Raw genomic sequence first — 25,994 nt, forward strand, 5'->3', positions numbered from 1 at the left:
CGGACAACTGCGCTCGCACAGCCTCAGGTGATTCTGACATAAAAGCCTGGATGAGAAAGCCAGGAGCAGACCGCAGGCTCCCGAAACAGGCGGACCCGGGTTCAGATGCTGGCTCGGTGGCTAAGGAGCCTTGTGGCCGGATAAGCTGCCTATGCTTGGTGAGCCTCATCTGTGAAATGAGGAAAACAGTGCCTAGCCTATTGGTATGACAATACTTATGAGTGCTGCTTTGAAATACGTAGACAATTACTTGGAAAACTCTTTTCATCAGAATTCTAATTCTGTTCTTGTTTTTTCAATCATACCAAGTATAAAGATTCATTTCAATGTCTTTTTCTTTCAGTCACAAAAACCCTGCAAAGGTAGGTATAATGAAACGACTTAGGCACAGCAGGCATCATCTGCTGAGGGCCACAAAGTTAAGTGCCAGAGTAGCTCAACCCCTGCTATGACATCAAGGTTCAAACTCTTGTAAGTAAAAGAAAGAAATAAGATTTGACCTGTAGTATCATGCAATCCACGGTATAGTGAGTTGCCTTTTGTATGGGATTTTACTATATAAGAAGTCTTTTTTTTCCCCCAACGGCCTTTTACTCTTGGAAAAGGCTGGGTAAACACTCAATTTTTTTCTTTAGTTTTCTTACTTGCCCACCCAATTACACGACTGTGATGGGAAACAAGGGTATAACAGATAACTAGAATCCTTAGCAACACTGAAATGATTCCTTGCCTACCATTTTCCCTCACTGATAATATAAGTTCTCCCTCTCCCCCCCCCCTTTATTACGGGAAGCAGCAAAGACACGAGCAAACTCATACAGGTGTACTTTAAACGGGTGACTGGTCCTTAAGCGACTGAAAACACACAGTCTTAATCATTTTTATTTAACTGATAAATACAAGAGAACCGTTGTGAAACCACTGGCAATATGGTAAACTTTAAAGAATTTATTTCAACTTCACTCACTTATTATGTTTCTTGGTATGGGAATATATACATTATGCACCAATAAATGCTTAATGCTTTAAATTTACAATTACTTGCAGAAAAGAAAATCATTCCAATTAAGTGGAAAAAAGTACAAAAAATTTTTCTGTTGTTCTTACAATTCAAAATATATTCAAAATAACATTTTTACAGCAGCCAAAACCTTTAATCAAAAATTCAGAACTGCAGTCTCATAAGCTTACAAAATGGCCACATTCTAATTTAAATCTTGATTATTAACACTGGAAAAAAACACGGCAGCTCCTAACACACGGCAGACTAGCAACTGTACAGTTTTCCCTTCTGGGCACTCAAAGCTTCGTCCTTGATTAGTATTTTTATTTCATCTGTTCAAACACAGACAACTGCTCCAACTTTAAACAAAGTTTAAACAGACTTTTGGCATTTAACATGGTGATGCTTGCTAAGATTTAAGAACTCCAACAGTGAGAATCGGAAAACGACCCACAATTAAAATAAAATCACCCTAAGGGACTTACTACTACACGGTGTAATCTGGGATTCAACATCAATAGTGTTTTGAATGACATGGTGTTTTTTCACAAACATAGCACCTCATTAAATAATATCTGGTAAGCACTCTGCAATCACAATAAGGGCTGAGAGACTAAGTTCCAGAGAGACTCATGTGATTCACTGAAGCTAACACCGCAAGCCAAGCGTGAGGCATGACCCAGATTCGGAATGCAGTCTGTGGGTTCCCACGCTCTCGGGGATGCTCACCTCTATGGGCACCATCTCAGTAAGACACCGGACTAGGTTTCCAAAATTCAGAGTAGTAAACATTGAAGTGGACTCTTGCTTTTACAAATGATCTGTTAAATGTACTTGTAAAACTAAAAAAATCTCCCAAAAGATCAAAAGAGATAGTTATTTTACCTCCTTACTCCAGGTAATTCTGTTAAAAAGATACTAAATGAAGTCCAATTTTCATTTGTAAAGTTTTGGCGTAAAAGCTAATGTACTGAAATCCAGTCAAGTTTGACTTTAACCTGAATTAACAAAACAACTACTCCTTTTGGTGAGTTTTCACAAGCTGTACTCCTGACCTAAAGAATCATTTTTCTTATGCCGAGGAGAGGGAGTCGTCTTCGTGGGCGACGGGGATGCAGTGCCAGGCGAGTCAGTACCTCCATCAGAGGTACTCGGTGATGACGCCAGATAAGGAACTTTCTTTCTTCCAAGGAATCCGCCTCCTTCAAATCCTCCTTTCTTCCTTAACTCCACTTTATTTTCACTTTCATCTTCTGATGGCCTTTTCTTGGATTCTAGAAAACCTTCAGCTATTTTATGCACTTCCACTCCACTATCTGATTCTCTCCAGCTTTTGATTTCCGCTGCAGGAGACTTTCTCTCAGACACATGACACTCCCCTGCTGCCCGCTTTACGTCAGCTTGCATGGGACCCAAGTTACCATTTTCAGGGACGGCTCTTTCCACGTTTCTGTTCAGATTAACAGTCTGGAAGTCCCTGTAACTGTGAAAGCTCTCAGTCCTCCTTGCCCTTGCTAACAAAGGACTCTCTCTGTAAGGCCTCACGGAGCCGTAAGTAGCTGCTTCGTGGATGGTTTCATGGTGCTGGAGCTGAAGGCTGAAATACAGTTTTTAAATGACAATTCAGATTTGTTTCTGACATTTTTCAGGGGCACATCTCATTAATTAAACTACCAATAAAAACACATCATATAGATATATAAAGACTATTTCATCCTTATTTCTATATATAGAAATATACTTATTAAGTATTCTATATTTTAATTATGTGTGTGTAGGTGTGTATATGTATATAAAGTTACCAATGCAAATAATACTATACATATATTCACAGCCAAGCTAGCTTTGTGAACAGCTGAAAAAGCTGGGAGGTGGGGGGGAACCTTCAAAACAAATGTGAAATAACATACTTCAGTATTTGGCCCTTAGTTCAGATTTTGGAATTTCTTTTTTAATATGGTAACTAAAAAGATATACTATGTAATTGTATTAAAGTACATAATGTATACCAATATCAAATCCTTATGTTGCACTCTTGAAACCAATAGAATGTTGTATGTCAATTATACCTCAATAAAATAAATAAATAAATAAAAGTACCTAATGCCTAAATGTAAGATCAGACAAGATACTGTGATCACTTTCATTAGTGTGTCCCTGAAGCAAGAGGAACAAAAGCTCCACGTACTATCCAAGGCGGCATGGGATTTTTCTAATTTCCTTTGAGTGGCTTTTTGATCACATAAGAGGTATCCAAATTGGCAACAATTCAGAACAGAAGTTAAAGGGCAAAAAATGTTTTTCTATGCAAAGAACCAGATATACATGTAGATAAATTTAAATTTAAAAAAAAATTGAACACGAAGTCGGAATTAAAAATGTATTTTGAAAAATACGGTTTTCAAGAACAAGTATGTGATTACAAAATCTCAGCCAATTCTCCCAAAAGCAATCAACTCAACTTATACAACCGTCAACTGTTTAACTGACCTGGAATTGGATTCACGGAGACGGCTATGCTGAACCACAGAGGTTGCCGGGCTGATGTTCGGAGTAGCACAGCGAGACGTGCTCAGATCACACTGGTCCAGCAATTTGAGCAGCTCTTCTTCAGTCGGCCCACCTACATCTTAGGAGAACATGCACTCGTCATCATCACTTCTGTCAGAAGCTTACCCTGCGACAGCCATCTTTCCCTATGGACCTACCCTTATCTTCGCTTTTGTTCACCATATCCATAGCAGTGGTGAGATCCCACATTTGAATGCTGCCATTCGTATGGCCCGTGAACAAGTAGCGCCTTGGTCTTGAGCCCATCCTACTGGACCCCTCACATTCTCTCACTGTAAATGAGGATATTGTAGTACAGTCAACAGCCTGGATCTCACAGATTCTGCAAGAGATGATATACAGCTGTAAACCATGGGGAACAAATAACATTTATAATTCAGATTTTTGAAATTAATTTCTTTTTTGCAAAGTTATAGTTGAATACTCCACATATGTAAAACAGATTTAAAGAGGTCAAGGCAAGTCAACAGGACAAAAATTCCAGCCTTGTTTCTTTGAGTCTAGAGAAAAAGGCTCTTATTAAACAATGTGTTAAATACTTGAAATCAGGCAAATAATTTAAGTGAACCTTAAAAGAAAAACAGAAAGAGCCTTGATAGGAATTGAGTAATTCTTTAAAAGGAAGTTAGGAACCTAAAAAGGCAGAAAAAAACAAAGCAAGTAGCCATCATTCTAGAAAAGATCTTAGGAAGTCATTTAAAATTTACGTGTAAACTTAAAAACTGAAACCAGAAAAAATGTACAGCTGTATGAAGATGCCTAAATAGTCTCATCCACCAGGATAATACTCAACTCTTTCAAAGCATTTTTATAGCTCTTGCATTGATTTTCATAAAAGAGAAAAAAACCTGAGAAAGAACAATTACTATCCACATTTCACAAATGAAGAAACCAACGGATAATGTTGAAAATGATTTCCCAAAGCGATAATAAGGGTTGACTGACTCGTACTTGATTCAATTATTTGTCCCAGTCTACTTCAAAACAGAGTGGACGGGGCTTATTTAAAAAAATAATAATAATTAAGAAAAATTACTACTATGCAAATGCAAGGTGAAAAAATAAAGGAGGAAGAGGAAATACAATCCATATTAATGTGAGAAACATTACAGGAACAGAATATGAAGCCTAGCTGAGGTTCCTGGCAGGCAAGGCAAAAGTGGGTGGGAGGGATTAATTCCTCCATGTCCACATACAGTGATAGAGGCTATCGTACTCTCACACCCAATCTCAAGGGAAAAGCTTTCACTATTTCACCATTAAGTATGAGGTTTGCTACAATTATTTTTGTAGACCTTATCAGATTAAGAAATTTACTCTTTATTTTTTAAGTGCTAGGATTCTTTATCATAAACGAGTGTTGAATTGTCAAATGTTTTTTCTGTGCTTACTGAGATGATCACAATTTTTCTCATTATTATAAATGTAGCAAATTACATTTACTTTTAGTAATAATCTAAATTGATATAAAACATTTTTAAAAATCTAGATTCCTGTTTATGTTTAAAATAAAATAAATCAACCCATGTGCATGAAAACAAACATGATTTTGCTCATTTTATTTTTCCTATGGGATAGATTCCTTAGAATTACTTCTTCTTTTAAAACTTTTTACAAGGTTTTTCCCCTGCCCATTTCACTTCTCACGCTTAAGAACTTGAACTCTCTTTAAACTAAGAGCTTTGCTTCACATTAGCTTCATAAGGGTTTGAGCTTCTATTTAATTCTACAAAGGAATTTTTGCTTGTTATTTTTATAACTATAGCTTTTCCTCTGGAATTGTACACTTAAAAACTGTAACATTTGTTTTATCCTGCAGAAATTATAGTTGATTACAAAACACTGCTACCGCCTGAACTAAGAGAAGAGGGTATGATATATTACACTGTTAGAGGATGTTATGACTGCAGTATTAAGAAACATTTGGCAGCTTCTTCACCAAATATGCACAGAACACTAAATCACAGTGATTTATAACATTTCTTAAGATAATTATTTGCTCTCTAACTACATTATAGGTTCTTAGTACTTTTTCTTTTAAAAAACAGCTGACAAAAAGATTGGTCAGTACATAAAAATTTTCTGGAATTAATTCACTTAATAGTTACTGATGACTACACACAATAAACTTCGATGGAAAGAAAATTTATCATCTCAAAGAGTTTATTCATTAAAATATTAAAAAACTAGAGACAGCCTGAAGAAGGGGTAACCAAGAAACTATTAAAAATATCAGTAGCATTAGTAAGATTAACAGGAAAATCTGTAACTTTTTAAATGACTACTAAAAGGAATTTACTTTTTTACATTGGTTAGACATCAAAACATTTTGTTCTTAAAGAGAAATGTTACAGCTCATTCTGTTTAAGGCTAAATAATTTTAAAAGAAGTAAAATTTCAGTCAAATGGAAGAGGAAGAGGAAACTAACTTCTTTTGAGCATCTGTTATAGTCAGGGACAAAGCAAGACATTTCCTATGTTTTTAACGCATTTTATCCCATGATATCCTGCTAAGGTAGCTGAATCTTATTTTATAAAGAAACTGGGGCTCAGAGTAACAAAGTAACTGAAGTTGAATTTACACAGCTGGTAAGAGGAAGTGCAAGAACAGAATTTAGTTCAGTGGCCGGCCCCAGGACTGAGTGGTTAAGTTGATGCACCCCGCTTTGGCAGCCCAGGGTTTCACTGGTTCGGATCCTGGGCACAGACCTAGTACCACTCATCGAGCCATGCTGAGGCAGCGTCCCACTTGACAGAACCAGAAGAATCCCACAACTAGAATATACAACTATCTACTGGGGGACTTGAGAGAGAAGGAGGAAAAAAAAAAAAAGAAGATTGGCAACAGATGTTAGCTCAGGTGCCAATCTTTAAAAAAAAAGAAAAAAGAAAAAAGAATTTAGTTCAGCTGTCTGCCATCAGATTCACTGGGTTCTTGTCCTATTATATCACTAGTCCTTCCTAACCGTCCGCAGCCACAGTGAACATCTTAAAGAAATTCTAGAGAAAAAGCAGTAAGTATACCGTCTTCCTTTTAAGCTAAAACGATCACAGATAATGAACAAAATTCTCTCTCAACAATGTTTCTGATACCATTCCTTTAACAATATCAAATTACTCAATACCTTTCATACGACAAAAGTGATTTCTGAGTAAAGATCTCTTTACAGTAAGGGGTTACCTTTTCCCAGTAGATGAGAGTCTTACAAACAGTTTGTTAGTGATGGGAACAACTTTTTGGATAAACACCTGTTGATCATCTCGCTCTCCAAAAGGCCCTTGGTCAGAAAACAGAAAACGCCAGAATTAAAACTTAAGTGGTTTCATTTCACAAAGTGAACATTAATATCTATACCCACAAAGAACTTTCCATGCCTATCAATAAGGCACTGCATGCCGAGTCAAAACCAGACACAAACTGCAGTGCCACAAGTACTTCAATTTTCATTAAGAATTTCTTAAAGAAATACATATTCCAAAATTATATTTTATGCACTAAGGCTGTAAAAGCTGAAGGCAAGCTTAAGACTATACATTATCAGCACTAGCAGAAAACCCGTTAAATATAAGTTCTACATTCACTATCTTTGAGAATATGCTCAGTTCCTCATAACCTCAAAAAAGGGACATATGAATGAAGTTACTTTATATATTGACTTTTTTTTTGAAAAGCCAACACGCAAAAACTTAAAAAATAAAGTGCAACTTCATTAATAGAATTAATCAGAAGCCTGTTGCACCCTGCAAGGTTTTCAATCTAAAAAGAAAGAATCTATTATTTTTACTTTATTGTACTTGGCAAGGCAGGTAAATGGGCCATATATTTTAGAAAGATTCCATGTATCTTTGGAAAAATGTCTGTTCAGATCCTCTGCCCATTTTTGCACTAGGTTGTTTGATTTTTTGTTGTTGAGATGTATGAGTTCTTTACATGTTTTGGATATTAACCCCTCATCAAATATATGATTTGCAAATATCTTCTCCCAATTGTTAGGCTGTCTTTTCATTTTATTTGCTGTGCAGAAGCTTTTTAGTTTGATGTAGTCCCATTTGTTTATTTTTTTCTTTTGTTTCCCTTGCCTGAGGAGACATGATATTCAAAAAGATACTGCTAAGACCAATGTCAAACAGTGTGCTATGTTTTCTTCTAGTTTTATGGGGTCAGGTCTTAGATTCAATGGATGAATGGATAAAGATGTGGTAGACATACACAATGGAATACTATTCAGCCATAAAGACAAATTCTTGCCATTTGTGACAACATGGATGGACATTGAGGGCACTGTGCCAAGCAAAGTCAGTCAGACGGGAAAAAGCCAAATACCGTGTGATTTTACTCATATGTGGAAGACAACAACAACAACAAATAAACACACACAAAGACAGAGAATAGATCGGTGGTTACCAGAGGGGAACGGAGAAGCAGGGCAGGCAAAAGGGGTAAATGGTAACAACGAATTCTGAAATTTATATCATGTTACAAACCAATGTTACCTCAATAAAAATAAACAATAAAGTATGAGAAACTAAAGTTTCTGAATGATATAAAGAAAAAGCTTTTCCAAGCAAGACTTAAACACAAAATTTAATAATTCTCTTTTCCCATCATACTCACTAGGTAAAATAATACCAACTTACTATTCAAAAAAATTTATGTGATATACAACACAATTTTTAAAGACAGTGCAGTCATGCATAGCTTAACAACAGGGACATGTTCTGAGAAATGCATCGTTAGGTGATTCTGTCCTCATGCGAACATCATAAAGTGCACTTACACAAACCTAGATGGTCTAGCCTACCACACGCCTAGGCCACATGCTACGAATCTCATGGGACCACCATTCTATATGTGGTCTACCACTGACCAAAACAGCATTATGTGACGCATGACTGTGTATTCCAAGTTATCTTGTGTGAATCATATCTAGTTAATAAATGGAACAATAACATCTTTATTAGTTAGCAAACACTTCTATTGTGCTTACTGTGTGCCACGGTAAAGCTTTACACGTAGCTCATTTTCATCATCAGAATCACCACATAAGGGATGCACTATTAACATCTCCATTTTACAGATGAGAAAACTAAGGCATCAACAGCTGAGTTAACCAAAGATCTCACAGGTCCTTCTTGATGGAAGTGGAATTCGACCCCAAGTGGTCTGGCTCTTCACTAAGCTATGCAGTTGCCCAATTCTTGGACAACTTTCTGAAGTCAAATTCTATTGAAATGAAATGTCCTCATTCAATAACCTATAAACAAAGTCAACAGAGTGATGATGAAGAAAGTAACTACGAATGAGGACACGAGACTGTATCTTCTCTCCCGTCAAACTTTACATCAATGTGAGATTCTCACATAATTTAACTTTACTAATTATCCACACCTCTTTCTTTATAGTTTCTCTAACTCCTCTCCCCAAATCTGCTCCTTTCCTTCAGAACACAAAATATCCTTATCTCTCGCCTATGTGCAATGGGAAAGAAGGAGAAGGGATCAAAACTGAGACTTTTGAATTTCCTTGCCTTCTACCTAGCTCCAGCACTTCTTTCTTTCATGGTCACCTCTGATATTTATTACTCCATTACCCACTGCAGTCTCGATTCCACCCATACTATCCTACCAAAACTGCACATTCTATTCTGTTCCATTAATCTATACGTGTATCTCTTAGGATATTTTTTTTTTTTTGAGGAAGATTAGTCCTGAGCTAACATCTGCCGCCAATCCTCCTCTTTTTGCTGAGGAAGACTGGCCCTGAGCTCACATCCGTGCCCATCTTCCTCTACTTTATACGTGGGACGCCTACCACAGCATGGCTTGCCAAGCGGTACCATGTCCACACTCAGGATCCGAACTGGCGAACCCCAGGCTGACAAAGTGGAACGCGTGCACTTAACCGCTGTGCCACCACACCAGCCCCAACTTAGGATATTTTTAAAACAAAACTATAAAGAGAAAAAATAATCTCCCTGCTCCCTTTAAATATTTTACAGGGCTTTTTTAAAGTAAAGATCTTTTATAAAGAACTCAGTTGAATTATCATCATCACCACAGAAAGGATGCGCTATTATTACAGTTTCCAAATCTGTCTTTATTCACATTAGACATGCTCCCCCTGATCTGACCCATGACCTGATCCCCAACCACTCAGCCTCGTGTCCTACTCTTCTCACCCACATGCCAGCAACTTATGACCCTCTTGACAGTTTCCAAACTTGTCAGGTTCTCTTGGCCTCTTTCCTCTTAACATGCTGTTTTCCTTGCCAGGAATGTCCCAATGCTAGAACCTTCCAAACTTTCATGTCTCCGCTCCAACATTAAGACCTCCAATGAAGTGTTCTCCGTCTGAACATCAGTTTCCATCAGTGTTAAGTGGGGATAATAGCTACCTCATAAACTGATGGGAAGATTAAACGAGAGCACGTGTTACAACACGCAGCACAGAGCCCAGCAGTCTCCAGTGGGTGTTTTCTGCCCTATGAACTCAAGCACAGTGTGCAAAATACAACTGTTTGCTTTTTATTCCCACTGCTCACTCTCCTATAAGTTGATGTCCACTGCATTTTGTTAGATTTCTAATCCATGGAACAAAAGTCCTCAATAAACATCTGCTGACGTTACACCTTAAACTTACACAATGATAGATGTCAATTATATCTCAAAATAAACCCAGGAAAAAAATGTGTTGATGAAATAAAACTGTAAACTTCCAGAGCCTAGCATCACATAGGGAACTGGGATGCCACAGCAACTGTTAAAGTTGACAACACTAAGCATTTCTTTTTCTAAAAATACAAAGACTGCGGAAGTATAATTCTCGTAAGTAGCTTATATTTTTAAAAGACAACTATTTTGAAATCTTTACTGTAGAAGCTTATTTTGGATGGACACATATTTATAATAGTTTCATGCAAAAACAATTCTAATGCACTCCTTTCTATTTTCCATCAGTGCTATAATTTCTGCTTGTACAAAATCATCAGAAAGGTACATTAGTTAACCAAGAGGTCCTACAGAATTAATAAAAGTACGGTAAGATACAATAGATATACAGTATAGACTCTTTCAGATGTGTGCTGGGGGAAAATAATGTCTCCATGAAGACTCTGTGTGTGTGTGTGTGCGTGTGTGTGCGCAATATACGGAGAGAAAAATCACACTCACTTAATATACCTTTTGCTGAAATCAGAGCCTATCAGTGGAGACGTGCTATGTTGTTTCCTAATGGATATTACAATACCATCAAAACCACTCTCAGTATTAAGAGCACCAGCCCTTTTCTAGGTTCAAATTTTATTTTCAGATTAATTATTAGCAATGAAAAAAAACTTAAGTTTCAAATATTCACATCCATCATGGCTTTTAGTTATAAACAAAAGGGGTTAGCATTTGGAGATAATATTATTTAAATGAGGAAATGCTAATAAGATGAAAAATTTGGTCTCAATTTTTCTTTTTTTTAATAGATTTTATTTTTCCTTTTCTCCCCAAAGCCCCCTGGTACATAGTTGTCTATCTTTAGCTGTGGGTCCTTGTAGTTGTGGCATGTGGGATGCCGCCTCAGCATGGCCTAATGAGTAGTGCCATGTCTGTGCCCAGGATCCAAACCAGCGAAACCCTGGGCCACTGCAGCGGAGCGAGCGAACTTAACTACTCGGCCACAGGGCTGCTCCCTGCTCTCAATTTTTTAAACAATGAAAAATGATGCTATAATATAATTTTGCAAATTTACAGAATTTAATAAGAAAAATGCACTAAATTTATTTCAAATAAGTTTCAAAGTTAAAATGAAAAGTTTATATTTAAAACTCATTTTTTAGGTTTCTACTATAGTTCATACATTTCTTCTGCATTACCAGCGTAGTACTAGAAAATGCCCCACAACTGAACTCACCGATGTCATTCCCGGAGGAATAGCTTCCATGACTCTCTGTCTCCTCCAGAGACAGTATCTTGAATGATGCTAGAGGAGTGGAACCTGGCTGAGTAGAGATCATTCCTCTGAATCGTGTTACTGTCCAAGTCCGGACATGATTATTATCTGCACAGACTAGGAGAGAAAGAGAACACAAGAGTTGTTACACATAGATTATAAGAGCACCAACGAAGTTACCTTCATAGACACGTTTTAATTTTTTTCACTATGATCTACATGAAACAGATCACAGCACATTTTGAGTGGCAAATAATATATTTACCTTAAAATTACACTTAATTTGTAACTAGCCAACAAAAATGAGAGAATTGAATACAGTTTACCTTGCTGCAAATATAAGGCATATAAGTAAATCTATGCATCCTTATAAAAGTAGCCTGTAGGGTATAAATGTAGAAAAGGTTTAAAAAAAAGTGTGTGTAAAAGGGAAGATGCTGAATATGATCCTGCTCTGTGGCTACACTACACAGCAAACAAGGTGCCTAGTTTATTTCTGTCAACCATAAAAACAGTCTCTGCTTACGTTATTCAGATATTAAACCACCTAGATCAGGAGTTACTGAAAATTTATTGTCACAAATGACATCCGTCAAAAACCTTGTAGGAATCAGCTATTTATTGCCCACTCATAGTTACATTAAGAAAAATTAAGATTCCATGGTAAAGTTGAGAATTATTTTTATATAAAATAAGAGTCTGTATTTAAGAAACATACTCCAATTAGCTAATTTTTTCAGGTAAATAATATAAAGTGGATATGTATTGAGCTATCTCCTAGCAAGTAACCTATCTCTGCTGTTTCTTCATCTGAAAAGATACTCCAATAGAAAATATAAACCAAAAAATGACATCATTATTGCAAGAACTGCACTCTTGTGGCATGCCTTAATAAAAAAGTGCACTATTACCATTTCAAAAAATTCGTTATCATTAGCAATGAGCTATGAACTCATCAGTAAATACTAGGAAAGTATCCAAAATTTCTTGTAACTGTTAGGCAACGTTTCCGACTGGGTAAAATGCCACAGTTGCATACTTTAAACAAAACTTTAGGAAGAAATTTAATTTTGGGAAATGGCAATAAGAATAAAAAGCACACAGACGTTACTTATGTAACAAAATTCTCAGTTCTCAGAATGTGAGTTTTCTGGTGAAAAAGGAGACATTTACTTTAAGGCTGTTTAATCAGTTTCATGGAAAATAATTTCCTAATTTCACTATTAAGCTTACTAGGGTTCAAAAAATAGTTTAAATATCTTTAGCTGATTCAAATAGCCAATTATGGCAATTCTGTTATATTAATCATTATCTAAAGTTTTTATTTAAGACATAAAAACTAACACTATGGAAAAAATATCATTACATAGTATGTTGATATCCACCAGGTGGCAGAATAACATAACTGAGTATACATAAAATATTGCAGATTTTTGGCTAAACTGGACATTTTTCTTGACAAATTTATTTAAATTTCAAACCTACATGAACTATTTGGCGCTGAAATGCAAATTTTACTAAGTAGTGCTTTGGCATCACATCCCACAATGACATCAATCGCCATCAAAATAAGAGCAATGGCCACGGGGTATCTCTAAGCACTGTCATTTCAACACCACAACGATCATGAAAAATAGTCTCTCTTCTCACAGGATCAAATGACCTCAGTTTATATAACATTTATGCAGCATCTTTTGTGTGTCAAGAATTATGCTAAGTGCTGAGAACAGAATGAAAACGAAAAGTTCCCGCTACTGCAGAACTTATTATATTCTAGAAGAGAAAGCCAGATGATAAACAAGCAAAGAAATAAATGATCAAGTGATGAGTCTATGAAGAAAACAACTCAAGGCACTGATAGAGAAAGCGACTGTCAGATAGACAATTGGCTAATTTAGACTGGGTGGCCAAGGAGGCCTCACTGAGCAACTATTTGAAATGGGACCTGAATGACAAGAGGGCGGCCAAACAAATATTTAGGAGCAAAGCATGTTAAATAAAAAGACCAACTGTAGGGATTCTGAGGTATTTTTAAGAAATAGGAAAGCCAATGGGTTAGGGTGTCATGAGCAACAAGAAAGGTGACGTGGAGGACAGGGAGGAGAAGCAGCTTGAAAGGTGGAAAGGATCCAGAACAGGAAGAGCCATAGTAACTTCTACACGCAACAGGAAGCCACTGGGAAGCTGATCTGGCTTGCGCTTTTAAAAGATATTTCTGGCAGCTGTGTGGACCATGTACCACAGATAGGCAAGACAGAAATTGGGAAGCAACTGAGCAGCTCAGTAATCTAGGACAGAAATGATGATCTGAGCTGGCAGGTTGGCAGCAATGGACACAGAGGGAAGTGATGGGATCTGCGCCGTGTGTTGAAGCAAAGCTAACGACTTACTGATGGATTACACCTACGGCAGGAGGGGTGACAGAAAGGGAGGACTCAAGCTTTATTCCTAGATTTTCAGCTTGAGTAAATGAACAGATGGTGATATCGTGCACTAAGATGGCTTTTGAGAGAGAAATCAAAAGTACTATTTTATCCAGGTTAATTCTGAGACGCCTATTAAACACACAACCAGATACAGGCGTTGGATATACGAGTTCGGAACTCTGCCAGTGTCACAGGTGAAGGAAAAGTCTGGGAGTCACCGACATACAGATGGTAATACTCAAATCACCAGGGAAAATACAGACACAGAAGAATGGAGAATCTGGGAAAGAGCTCTGAGGCAATCCAACACTGATCACTGGGCAAAAAAGCAGGAACCAACAGCAGAGAGTAAGACTCCTTGCTGAGGTGGGTAAGCACTGCTTCATGAAAGCCTAAAGAAGAAAGTGTTTCAGGAAGGCATAACTAGACCCGTAACAATTAGACATTCGATAAAACCATATTCATCCATCATCCACCCATCCATCCATCCATCATCCACGTACAAGGTTTTTCAGCTCCATCTGGCATCTAATCAGACTCGAGAACAGTGAAAGATGCGTCACCTTTTCATATTATGCAGTCATCATATAAACGAACTTGATATGTGAAAATGATGTTTACAAAAAGTTCAAGATAGGCAGGAACTGATCTGCAAAAGATTTAATATAAAAGCATGCTCTACTGACCCACCAGACTCACAAATCAGTGTTCCTACAGCCTTCTAGAAATCATCCATCATATGCAATGAATCTCATCAATGGACTTCTACTTTGTGATCATTTTACTTTGTACGTCACTCTCAATAAGCTTGAAAATCTGTATCTAATTTTTAAGTATCTAATTAGTATCTACATTTTTAAAAATTTTATATGATTATGAGGAAGAACAAACCCACAAATTATTTCTTCAAATAATCTCTACACATTCTACCAGCTTTTAATATTTTTTAGAAGGTGATCAAACAACAAATAAACATCCAAATCTACTATTTTAGCTTTAAACCTTAAGGCAATACAACCAAATTTATATTAAATTCATACTTGAAAAATTTCTCTAATAAAAAATCCTCCTCAACAGGATCATAATAGATATTTGTGTGTGTGAAGAAGTTTGGCCCTGAGCTAACACCTGCTGCCCACCTTCGTCTTTCTGCTTGATGAAGCTCGTTGCTAAGACCTGTGCCAGTCTTCCTCTATTTTATGTGGACCAGCACCACAGCATGGCTGGACAAGCAGTGCTAGGTCAGCACCTGGGATCTGAAGCTGCGAACGCTGGGCCGCCAAAGCAGAGCATGCAAACCACTACACCACTGGGCCAGCTCCTGACAATATTTTTAAATAAAATATGCTATAAGAACAAAATACTAGAAAAGAGAATAAATGAAGACATGATACCTCCTAAATTTATGTATACTACAACCAGGCAAAATCAAAGAAATCCTTAAAAGACAATCAGAAAGTTTCTTCAGTTATGAAAGTTTTCTATCATTTTTTTAATATGTTTTTATATTCTTTCAATTTGTGGCAGGAGTCTAGAAAATTACACAGAAGGCAAGGTTTTACATGAGGCGACCTCCTCACAGTACTAATAAATTCACTTTACCTGATACAAGATGCTTCTCGGAGAGCATGATTTTTGTGACGGGACTCCGGTGAACTGTGAAAGTCTGAAACAGCTGAGGGCCTGACCCAACCGTCTCCGGGTGCTGGACGATGACTCGCACTGCTCCCGAGCTCGTACCATAGGCGATCTCAATCCAGTTACCACTGACACCTAGTCCAAAGTTGAAAGCGGTATATCAGATGACAGTGAAAAAAAGCTGCCCTTGCAAAGCTTCTGTGTGACAGAAGAGGCAGGGCTGGATTCCATGCTTGTATCAGCCCCAAATCCAGCGCAGCACAAGAATGTGAAGACCTCTGTGACCATCTTAAAATCATTATTTCCTTTCCAGGTCTGTTCCTCACCCTCACTCACAGACATAACTGCTCACCCCCTCCCTTGCACGATGTATTATTTTCTATCATAGCAACTACAATGCGCTAAACCTCAACCTATTTCCATGTCTATCTACCTCTACTCCTTATTGACGGACTGAATTATAATCATCTTTTCATCTATGTCACCTTCAGAGTGGCTGAGACATAGTAGTCAATAAATGCTTAAAGATTAATAAATCTCACATAAACACTAAGAAGACCACATACACAACACAGCATTCCTGAAGCAATATTCCACACTACTTCTAACCTAGAATGACCTTCTGTTTGACTTTTACTTCTGCTACAACAATGAATCTTCCTTGATTAATCCACTCCTCTATACACTATTTAACAGTTTCAAAACACTGATCTATGGAATAAGCACATCGATGACATTGCTGACATCAAACCTATCTTGTCTCTTCTAAGTATGTACAGCTCACCATGTCAGGTTCGTCTGTGGCTTTGTTTTTTAAACAAGCGCCCAGACTCCATAACATATTTAAAGACAGGATAGAATATGGTGACCTGTAGTTTTAAGCTTCACTGAGAACCTCTTAGCTTTAATGGCTGTTCTTCCTGATTCACCCGAAAATACCTGAATCAAAGCAAAGAGAGCATGCTGTGGAAAACACTTCTCAGAATCTACAAGGTGACTCCCTTCTCCCCTTGCCACTGCAAAACAAGTTTTATCCTCCGTTTCTAATGAGTTGAAAAAAAACCAAAAACCAAAAACCACCCTGCACATCTCATTCTAGAGCAGGGGTCAGCAAACCTTCTGTAAAAGGCTAGAGAGCAGACATTTTAAACTTTGCACGCCATACTCTCTGTCACAACCACTTAACTCTGTCATTGTTGCACAAAAGCAGCCAAAAATAACAGGTAAAACGACTAACAAAAAGAGCATAGCTTGCTGACCCCTGTGCTCATGCAATATAGTTAAAATCCTACTAAAATTTCGGTCAAAATCAACTGTGTACACTAGAACATTTATTTCTCTCATACCGAAGATAATTATTTCTTTCAATGAATTCAACAAAATGATGATTTTATATAAGTAACACATTCAAACCTATTAATATTACTGGATGCATGTTAATATTTCCTAGAATTCCTTTAATTACAAATAAAAATTTTAAATTTCCCATTCATGTTTATCTTTCACTCTAGAATATAAAAATTCTTAATAATTTACAGAGCTAGTTTGTTAGTTTCATTGCAATGGCCTTTGAAAAGGCAAAGTTACAGACATTAAACTCCAAATAAAATATACTTTTTAACAAATTTAAAATTTCCCACAGAAATGAGCTCACTTTCCTAAAGAGATTAATAATCTAAGAGGCTTTTTTTTGTTAAAAACAGAAAAGGTTCTAATTTCAAAAGGAAATCAGCTACTATAATAGGAAGGTAAACGTGTGGCTAATTTTTTTTATAATCTCAGTTAATATTGTAATGATATGGCTTAACAAATACAATTCAGAAGAGGAAAGCTCTAATTTCCCATCTCATATTCTGTGTTCACTGGTCATGTTTGACTTCAATATAAAACCAAATATAAACTTTAGATTCACAGAGATGAAACCCTTGGCACTGCAGTTCTCAAAAAGAAAGGAGCTGATTCATTTTAGCCTAATAAACCAAAAAAGAGACACACATTCTCAAAAACACTCCCAGGCTTTCTCATGATTTTGCTGTGTACTAACTTGTTTTGGGTGTGAGGTAAACACTCAGAGCAGTAATAGCATCATTTGAAGGATCGTGGTAAAGTTCAGTTACAAGAAGATCATTATCCTTCATTCGCAAAGGGAACTTCTGCATATCTAAAAAATAAAAATTTATAAACAAACATTAAAACAAACAACAGATCTACACAAAACTTAAAAAGGTAATGTTTTCTTGTTCTCATTTTTCAAACCATATTCCATAGACCATGTTAAGTGCCTGTACACTTACCAATGTAATATATCGATCCATTGTTACATCCCAGCAGAAGGAAGGACCCAGCAGTGTCATAACTAGTTATAGGAACAACATCTTGAACCTGATGTAGTGAGATCAGTATTAGAGGTTAGATATTACAATTTATATTTTCTGCTCAATTGCCTCAAAACTTTGATCACTTTAATAAAAAGGACACTAATATGCAATTTAGTAGGGCTTAGAAAAGACTTTCTGTACACACACCCTCCCCACACACACACCACCCCCACAGACAGGGAAGTCCGAAGAACCACCAACATAGGTCCTTTTAAAGCTTTTTAAAAATTCCTATTTCCAACAGCAGCACTTTCCTTTCAGAATTTAGATGGCTTATCTCCTTTGTCAGTACATGATTCTGAGATCACAGCACACATTAGGACTAGAAGGCCAAGTCCGACTAGCTCCCTTTCGTCCTTCCCGCTCTCATCTAAGAGATTAAACGACCTGCTCAAGGTCACAGAGTAAGTAAGGGGCAGAACAGAAACTAGAAAACAAATCAACTCATTTCCAGATCGGACTTGCTCCTTTGATAACTTATCATCATTTCTTTGAAAAGGTGGTATTCTCAATCTTCACTCTCCTCACTGAAGACTTTACCTGTCTCCTAGGAAATGACAAGACAGACAAGTTCTCGAGAATATGCTTTTCTTTTTTCAAGTACTAGAATAAAAAATCTGTCTTCCAAGCAAATCAATCTAGTTAGAAATTAACTCCTGTATTTGCGCTGAAAGAAAAGCAAACGGCATGATTTCTACTACAAAACAAAATGAAAAACAAATAAAAAGTGTTAGAGTAGTAGCAACAAGATCCGAATGAATCTTCCCTGTGGGTGGCCAGGCCAGAGAAACCTGTGAGACTTCACAGTTGACATTTAAATGAAATACCTTCCAGGTACCAGATATTATCCGAGAGCAGGTACTGGACTGGACAAGGCATGTGAGGTGTCATTTTTGCTCTGTAGGAGCTTGTCAACTTGTGGGCAAGGAAGAAACATAAAGACAAATACAGCAAGATATGCACTAAAATAGGGTGTGCAACACAACCACAGAGGAGAGAGGAAGGATGCTCATCTCAACCCTAGTGCACAGGGAGAAGGGCAACGATCAAGGAAAAGTTCAGACAGGAGGCGAGGCTCGAAAACTCAAAGTCACCTATGACTCAGGTAGAGGAAAGGGAAGGGGCAAGTCTGACAGAATAGCAAGTATAAGAGCACAGAACCCAGGTCCATTCTAACTAAAAAAACAAATTTAAAAAGGAGCTAAAGCTTGGAAATAATGTTTCCTATAAGCCATCCATGTACATGACCCTAATTTCTGTGTGCATGCCCTGCTGTCATGCACGGTGTGGGTTACGCTAGAAATATGTCTGCAGTCTCGATTACCACGCCCTTACCACCCCCTAAGCCCAGGTCAGGCTTCTGTTTCATCAGAGTCAACAAGCTTTGTAGCAGGTCAACACTGAGAACTTTTCAGCAACAGGAGTAAAGATGCCTGGAGAAGGCAGGGAAGGCTGCTTCACACCCGCTGACCAATCTTCTCACACCAATGTCATTTCTTTTAGCGCCAGCACTTCGGAAACAGCTTCCACTCCTACCCCAGAATCTTCACAATAGGAGGATGGGGGCAGATAGAGCCATGAGATGCTGCTCCCTCGGGCCCATTTTTCAAGGAAAGAGTGGAGCAGCCTGGAGCTTCCCCAGGCACATCTAAGATAAACATTTTTACCATTTGTTCTCCGGGAGGATGTGCTCTAGGAGTAGAGGCTTTCTACCTCTTTTTCTGCAACCCTTGAACAAGTCCTGCTGTTCTATTCATGCCCACCCTTCCACACAAGGAGAAAAGAAAAAGGAGAGGATAAGTATGGTTGCAGAGGAGTTAGCACTGCTGAGGTCTTCTCTCCTAGTAACGAGGGGTCAGCCATCTTGGGGCCTCCTCTTCTTTACCCTAGCACCTTCCCGTCAGGAACCTGAGAAACCGCACTCCTTGGTATATACAGTTCGGTCGTAGTGGTCACAAATCTAAGATGGAAGGGGATTTTCTCTCCTAACGCAGCATACAGTGATTTTCATTAATTTCTACAAGTAAAATTTAATAATTTACAATTTAAAAATAAGCAGTCTATCTTCTCAAGCAATACAAGGCCCCCAGACTCTTTTCTTTCTGATTTTTTTTTTAAGGATTGGCACCTGAGCTAACAACTGTTGCCAATCTTTTTCTTTTTCTTCCTCTTCTTCTTCTTCTCAAAGCCCCCCAGTACACAGTTGTATATTCTAGTTGTAGGTCCTTCTGGTTGTGTCATGGCTTGATGAGCTGTGCCATGTTTGTGCCCAGGATCCGAACTGGTGAAACCCTGGGCCACCAAAGCAGAGCGCACGAACTTAACCTCTAGGCCATGGGGCCGGCCCCACCCTTAGACTCTTTTAACCACAATCTCTAACTGGATAATCTTCTTTTTTTTTAACAATATGTTTTAACCCTCATCCATTACTTTAATCACTGTTTAGATTTACCAACATACCTACCAGTGTCTTTGCAAATAATGCTTACTGCATTCCACTCCTTCCCCTTCAAAGTATAAACAACCTTCTTATCAGAGGGCCTTTCCTTCATAGTCCTCTCACTGAGGATTCTAAGTGACAGTTCTCTAGGTATTATCTGCAAACATCTTTCTCATTCATGTCTGAATGGTAGTTTTGCTGGGTGTGAAGTCCTAGGTTGAAAGTTATCCTCCCAGGCAATCTGTGAACATCCTATTTGTCTTCTGGCTTCTACTGGTGGTGATGAGGAGTCTGCTTTAAGTCTAATTACAGTTCACCTGTTGTTACTCTGTGGACACTTTTGATATTTTTATCTTTTATTACACCAAAATATATGTAAGTATGAACTTGATTTTATTTAACTTGTCGATACCTGCTGTATTTCTTTAATCAACAGATTCCTATCTTTCTTCAGTTCTTCAAAATTGTTACCAATTATCTTCTAAAACACAATGGAGTACGTTCTGTTCCTTTACGAAATAAACTTTTTCTTTCTTTTTCGTATTTTCGATCCCACTCTCTCTGCTTCATTGTGACTGATTTTCTCAGATGTGTCTGTCAATTCATGGATTTTTCAGTAGTGCTTCTATTTAACCCATTAAGTAAGAGTTTTGCTTTGTTTTTAACTTTCGATGATCTTTTAATTTCTAGTATTTCATTTTCCTTCTTTGCAGACTGGTCCTATTCTTTTATTACAGTCTATTCCTTCTTTTATCACTTTAATAACTTTAGAAATTTATTCTATCGTAGCTTTCTAATTGTTCCATTAATTTCAGTTTGGGGGGACAAATATTCCCATGGTTTGCATTTGATGACTTTCCCTCATTTCCCAGGACTAACTTCCAAAAGTGTCTTTCTATTTTGATTTAGGAATGAAACATGTATAATCTGTGTTTCCAACAGAAGTCAATTTAAATTCAAACAACTTGGGAAATAATGCCTGAAGCTGCTATGCTGCCATGTAACTCAACCTAAGCTAACTTCTGATGACACTAATTAATTCCTTACTATTAATCTTATGTAATTTTGCGGGGGAGAGGGTTAAACAAAAAAGAGAGAAAAGTGAAACATTTCTTTGAAAATGTAATTATTTTCTTACTCAAATCAGATCCAATGCTTTCATAAAATCTTCACGAACATTTTATTGAAGCTGTCCTAACAAGTGATACACCGACGAAATTTCACAACAGCTTTTAGGCTTAAACGCATACACTCTCTCGTGCATCTGCCTCAAATACTTCAAATCAATCTCCATTACACACACAAAGAACGACAACGGTGGTCCTGTGTACTTTCAGTGTTATTCAGGGGCAGAACTGCTGCTGAAGGCCACAGAAGAACCCACTCGAGCAGCAGCATCCCAGCAGTGGGAGGAGTCAGCCTCGGGTCACACTGTCTGCTGAGATTTGCACATCAGACACTGAGATTTCATTACAGACTCCTCTGCGCTGCACAACAAAGACACTCATCTAGCTGCTTGATAAGTTGCCGCATGAACGCTCAACTTTCCCGAGGTCTTCCTGAAACGTAGTAACAACCTACTTTGTCAGATACGGTTTTCAATTCATGCATCTACCAAACAAGAAGCATCAGGTTTTATATGGGACTAAAAGCTTAAGAATAAAGAATATCCACTTTGAGCACACTAGTACAGTTTTGAGGATCTCGAAGATATGAAAACTTTTATACATAGTTTTGAAAATGTTAGTAAAAAAACAAACAAGGTAATAAAGCATGTTCCTTTAAGAATCCAAATTCACCTTAGCAGCTTGATGGCACAGATAGCATAGCTTCCCTCAGCCACTAAAAGCTCAGCCTTGACATAATTAGCCAAGTAATCCAACCCTAAGAACAGACCTTCCATAAATCATTACAATTCACATTCCTCTCTACAGAAATATCACCAGCTGAAGAACCCCTCTCATCAACTTCCCTCTACCTAAACTTTAGATCCACCTAGATCAGCCTTTTCCCACATTCCCTGGCCCAACATTTTAATGGTGACAACTATTGTAACGCTTTGTGCTGTGCCTATATGGAAGCTCCAGCTAACGTTTTTTCCTGCAAACACGACTTCTGTCTTCATCTAAAATGAAATCTAATTTTCCCTGATTGTAATCCCTTTCATTGGAAGTCATTTATTCTCTCACCATCTCCCCAGTATCTCAGGGCCATAAGATCTCAAGAGTGGTCCCCCCCAAGCTCAGCTCAGTCATGACATTGAATTACCATCTGCCCAGACTATAACTGCCAGATCAACTCATCACCACTGCCGAGGATGTGGGCACCCGGATCAGTTTACTTTTATCCCATTCTTTACTACTATTCAGGCGCCTAAATGTCCATACTGATGACCCTTACAGTTCTCTGACCCATTTCAATTACTCTCACCTTTAAGTCAGTTCAAACATGATTTAAATGGTTACACCACTCAGAACTGCTCCAACTCCTAAATCTTAAATCTTTTTTTCTTTCCTACAATGCTCATTCTTTATAAGTCATCAGTGTGGTTTAAATTCCCTCTAGTTCTTTGACATCCCTGCATTCTTCTCTGTCTACCTGGCACTTGTTCACTTCTTGATCTCACAATTTCAACTACTTTGCCATCTTTACATTGTCCCACCCCTTGGTGGGTCACATCCATTTTATTACCTCTCCAATCCCCAATCAAGCCAATAGCGTTTGCTTTTCTTTTGCTCCTATTCCCAGTACTGAGCACTAATGGAGAAACTCACTTAACTGTCAGGTCTACTACAAATGTATGATTTATAATCTCTGCAATCCCTGATACAAACTTCCAATGTCTTTCTCTTCCAGTGAATTGATATTCTTCAGTGCTCCTGAGTCTTCTGTCACAGAGAAAGAAGTGTCTCTACTCTGTTGGGTGACCCCCTCCAGCTGTGTTCTAGATCCCATACACTCCTTAGTTCTGTGGGACTAAAAATCATCTCCATTCTTTCAATCTCCATATGTCTTCTCTGGCAAGTCCCCTCTCTGACTACAAGCAGGCTCAAGCTTCTCCCATCCTAGATAAAAAATAAAGCACTGAACATCTTTTCTTCAATCTAGCCTTGCTCCTTCAACTATCACTTTGTTTCTCTGCTTTCCTTCACAAACAAACGTCTCGCAAGATAATTCTGAGTTTGCTGTCTCTAATCTTTGATCTTTCATGCTGCAGTTCCTGCAATCTGGCTTCCCCTAGCCCCCCAGCCAAAACCTAATTAACTTACATTTGCAGATGACATCCTACTGCCCAAACCAATGTCACCTCTCAATCACGTAACACGTGTCCCTATGGCTCTTGGATTCCTATCTTGTCCCCTTAGATGCTAATGTTTCCCAGGGTTTTAATTTTGGCTTTTCTTTCTCTGTATAGACTCTCTCAATGAAAATGCTCATCAATTCTTATTTTTCAATTATCACAGAAGTGTGGTTTCCAAATAGTTTTTTCTAGCCCTTTCTTTCCTAAATTCCAAAAGGATACTCCCAAATATAACCTGTACTTGGATGCCCATAGGAATCTCAAAATAAACATATTTATCAATCTAATTTTTCATTATACTATCCACCAGCATATCTGCTTCTCTTCCTACATTCCTTATCAACTCAAAATATTACTAGCCACTCTATTGTTAAAACTAGAAATCCAAAACTAGAAATATATATCTCTCTCTTTCCTTCCTTAATTTCCACACCTAATCAGATGCCAATCTTGTTTTTTAGGAAAGCTTATGAAATGTTCTTCAAACAGTCTCATCTTGGTCATCTCTTCCACCCCTGTCCCTAGTTGAATCTCTGTGTCTTCTGCAGGATTACCCACGATCTCAGCCTACCTTTCATACGAGCTACTACTGTTCTCTTTCCAAAACATGGATCTGATGGTGTCACTCTCTGCATAAAGTATTGTAACTCTTCCTCACTCCTTCAGAATCAGGTATTAACCTTTTTTTAGTCTTATCTCCTTCTCGTTCTTCTCAAGTACTCGAGATCATTGAGCTTGCTATCTTCTCTGAACAGGCTTTGTGTTTTCGCACAGATCTATGCTTCCATTCAGGAACTGAAGTTTGCCTGGACCACTATTCCAATGCACAGAATTTAAAACATTTCAAGGAAATGAAGGAAAGTCAAATCAGTTTAAAAACCCACTCATTTTGCAAAGTAACTTAAAATTCTTGAAAACAGTCAAATCCGTATCTAGAAGCAAATCTACCACTAAATACATTCAATATTCTGTATACCCAAAATAGGAAAAATATGAATTCCCTAAGAATAAAGCAGATGCATCAACAGCATGAGTTTCAGAAGTACTGTTATTTCTGTAACGAGCTTTAGTTAAAACTAACCTGCCAGTGCTGAGTGACAGCATTCCACACCCCCACTTTCCCTGTATGACTCGTGGCCACCAACTGGTTACCAATAAAGAAGAGAGCATCGACTGGAACGCCAAGGCTGAACACTCCTTAAATGGTAATAAAAAATAAAGAGGTTAGTCAGTCACCATCTTTAGAATTAATCAAAACCCAGATTAAAAACATCTTACAGGTGAGTAATTTAAACCTATTCTCATGTCTACAAATTACGTGCTGACACTTTGGGGACCAAAAATAAACTCATCAGCTCTTAGGCAGCTTACGCAACTCCTAGTGCAGATAAGTGTGCCCCAGGCAGCCCCACACTGATAGGACCCCGTTATCTGAGCTGTGTTCGCACACCTAGCTGGTCACCAAAATAACTGAGTATTGACAGTGAACAGAATAAAGTAAAAAGGATCCTGGGATTCATGCCAGACCTGATAAATCGGAAAACCCACTACATTTTTACAAAATCTACAGGAGGTTTAGCTACAGTTTGCTCATGGACTGGACATTTGGGAATCACTGATCTGAAGACTGACTTGGTAACCTCAACTATCCAGAATGTGTCTAAAAATATGGACACAGGCAAAAAAGAAGGGAAAAAAAGCAGTAAGAAGTCATACTATACCCCAAATAAATATTCACGCCTTTACTCAGAACTTATTTTAAAACCCCGCATTTCCTAGCATTGTGGATCTCAATTTAATTCATTCAAAAGGCACTACAGTAGGCAGTTGGATTCAAAAACATGGGAAGACAGGATATTACTAGGAACTTACGATTTAGAAGAGAAAGAAATGCAAACAATCAATACAATGCAACAGTAACGGAAGGATACACAGGGTGCAGTAATATCCAAAGGAGGGAAAAGGGGGTTAGCTACAAAAAGGAGTCTGAGAATATTTCTTAGGAAAGCAGTCATCTGACTTGGATTTTCTTTTTTTTAAAGATTGGCACCTGGGCTAACAACTGTTGCCAATGTTTTTTTTTCTGCTTGATCTCCCCAAACCCCCCCTGTACATAGTTGCGTATCTTAGTTGCAGGTCCTTCTCGTTGTGGGATGTGGGATGCCGCCTCAACATGGCCTGACGAGCAGTGCCATGTCCGCACCCAGGATCCTAACCCTGGGCCGCCACAGCGGAGCGCGTGAACTCATCCACTCAGCCAAGGAGCTGGGCGCTGACTTGGATTTTTTTAAAGGTGAG

General features: G+C 38.0%; 1 protein-coding gene across 5 annotated transcripts in view; it reads right to left on the reverse strand.

Moving 5' to 3' along the window:
- Window positions 1–864: 864 nt before the first annotated feature.
- The window catches only part of KCTD3 (potassium channel tetramerization domain containing 3), a 49,231-nt gene continuing 24,101 nt past the window's right edge, over window positions 865–25,994 (reverse strand). For 3 of the 5 annotated variants that reach the window (XM_023632665.2, XM_070256043.1, XM_014738076.3), the window contains 9 exons: window positions 24,778–24,893; window positions 17,872–17,959; window positions 17,622–17,738; window positions 15,542–15,712; window positions 11,475–11,630; window positions 6,756–6,852; window positions 3,712–3,896; window positions 3,494–3,632; window positions 865–2,600 (listed from right to left, as the gene is read on the reverse strand). In XM_023632665.2, the coding sequence (XP_023488433.1) occupies window positions 2,039–2,600; window positions 3,494–3,632; window positions 3,712–3,896; window positions 6,756–6,852; window positions 11,475–11,630; window positions 15,542–15,712; window positions 17,622–17,738; window positions 17,872–17,959; window positions 24,778–24,893 (1,631 nt within the window). In that variant the 3' untranslated portion in view covers window positions 865–2,038. The remainder of the gene's footprint in view (window positions 2,601–3,493; window positions 3,633–3,711; window positions 3,897–6,755; window positions 6,853–11,474; window positions 11,631–15,541; window positions 15,713–17,621; window positions 17,739–17,871; window positions 17,960–24,777; window positions 24,894–25,994) is intronic. The other 2 variants (XM_023632666.2, XM_023632667.2) reach the window with 1 other exon arrangement.

The sequence above is a fragment of the Equus caballus genome, chromosome 30 (assembly GCF_041296265.1).
Source record: "Equus caballus isolate H_3958 breed thoroughbred chromosome 30, TB-T2T, whole genome shotgun sequence".
Lineage (NCBI taxonomy): Eukaryota > Metazoa > Chordata > Mammalia > Perissodactyla > Equidae > Equus > Equus caballus.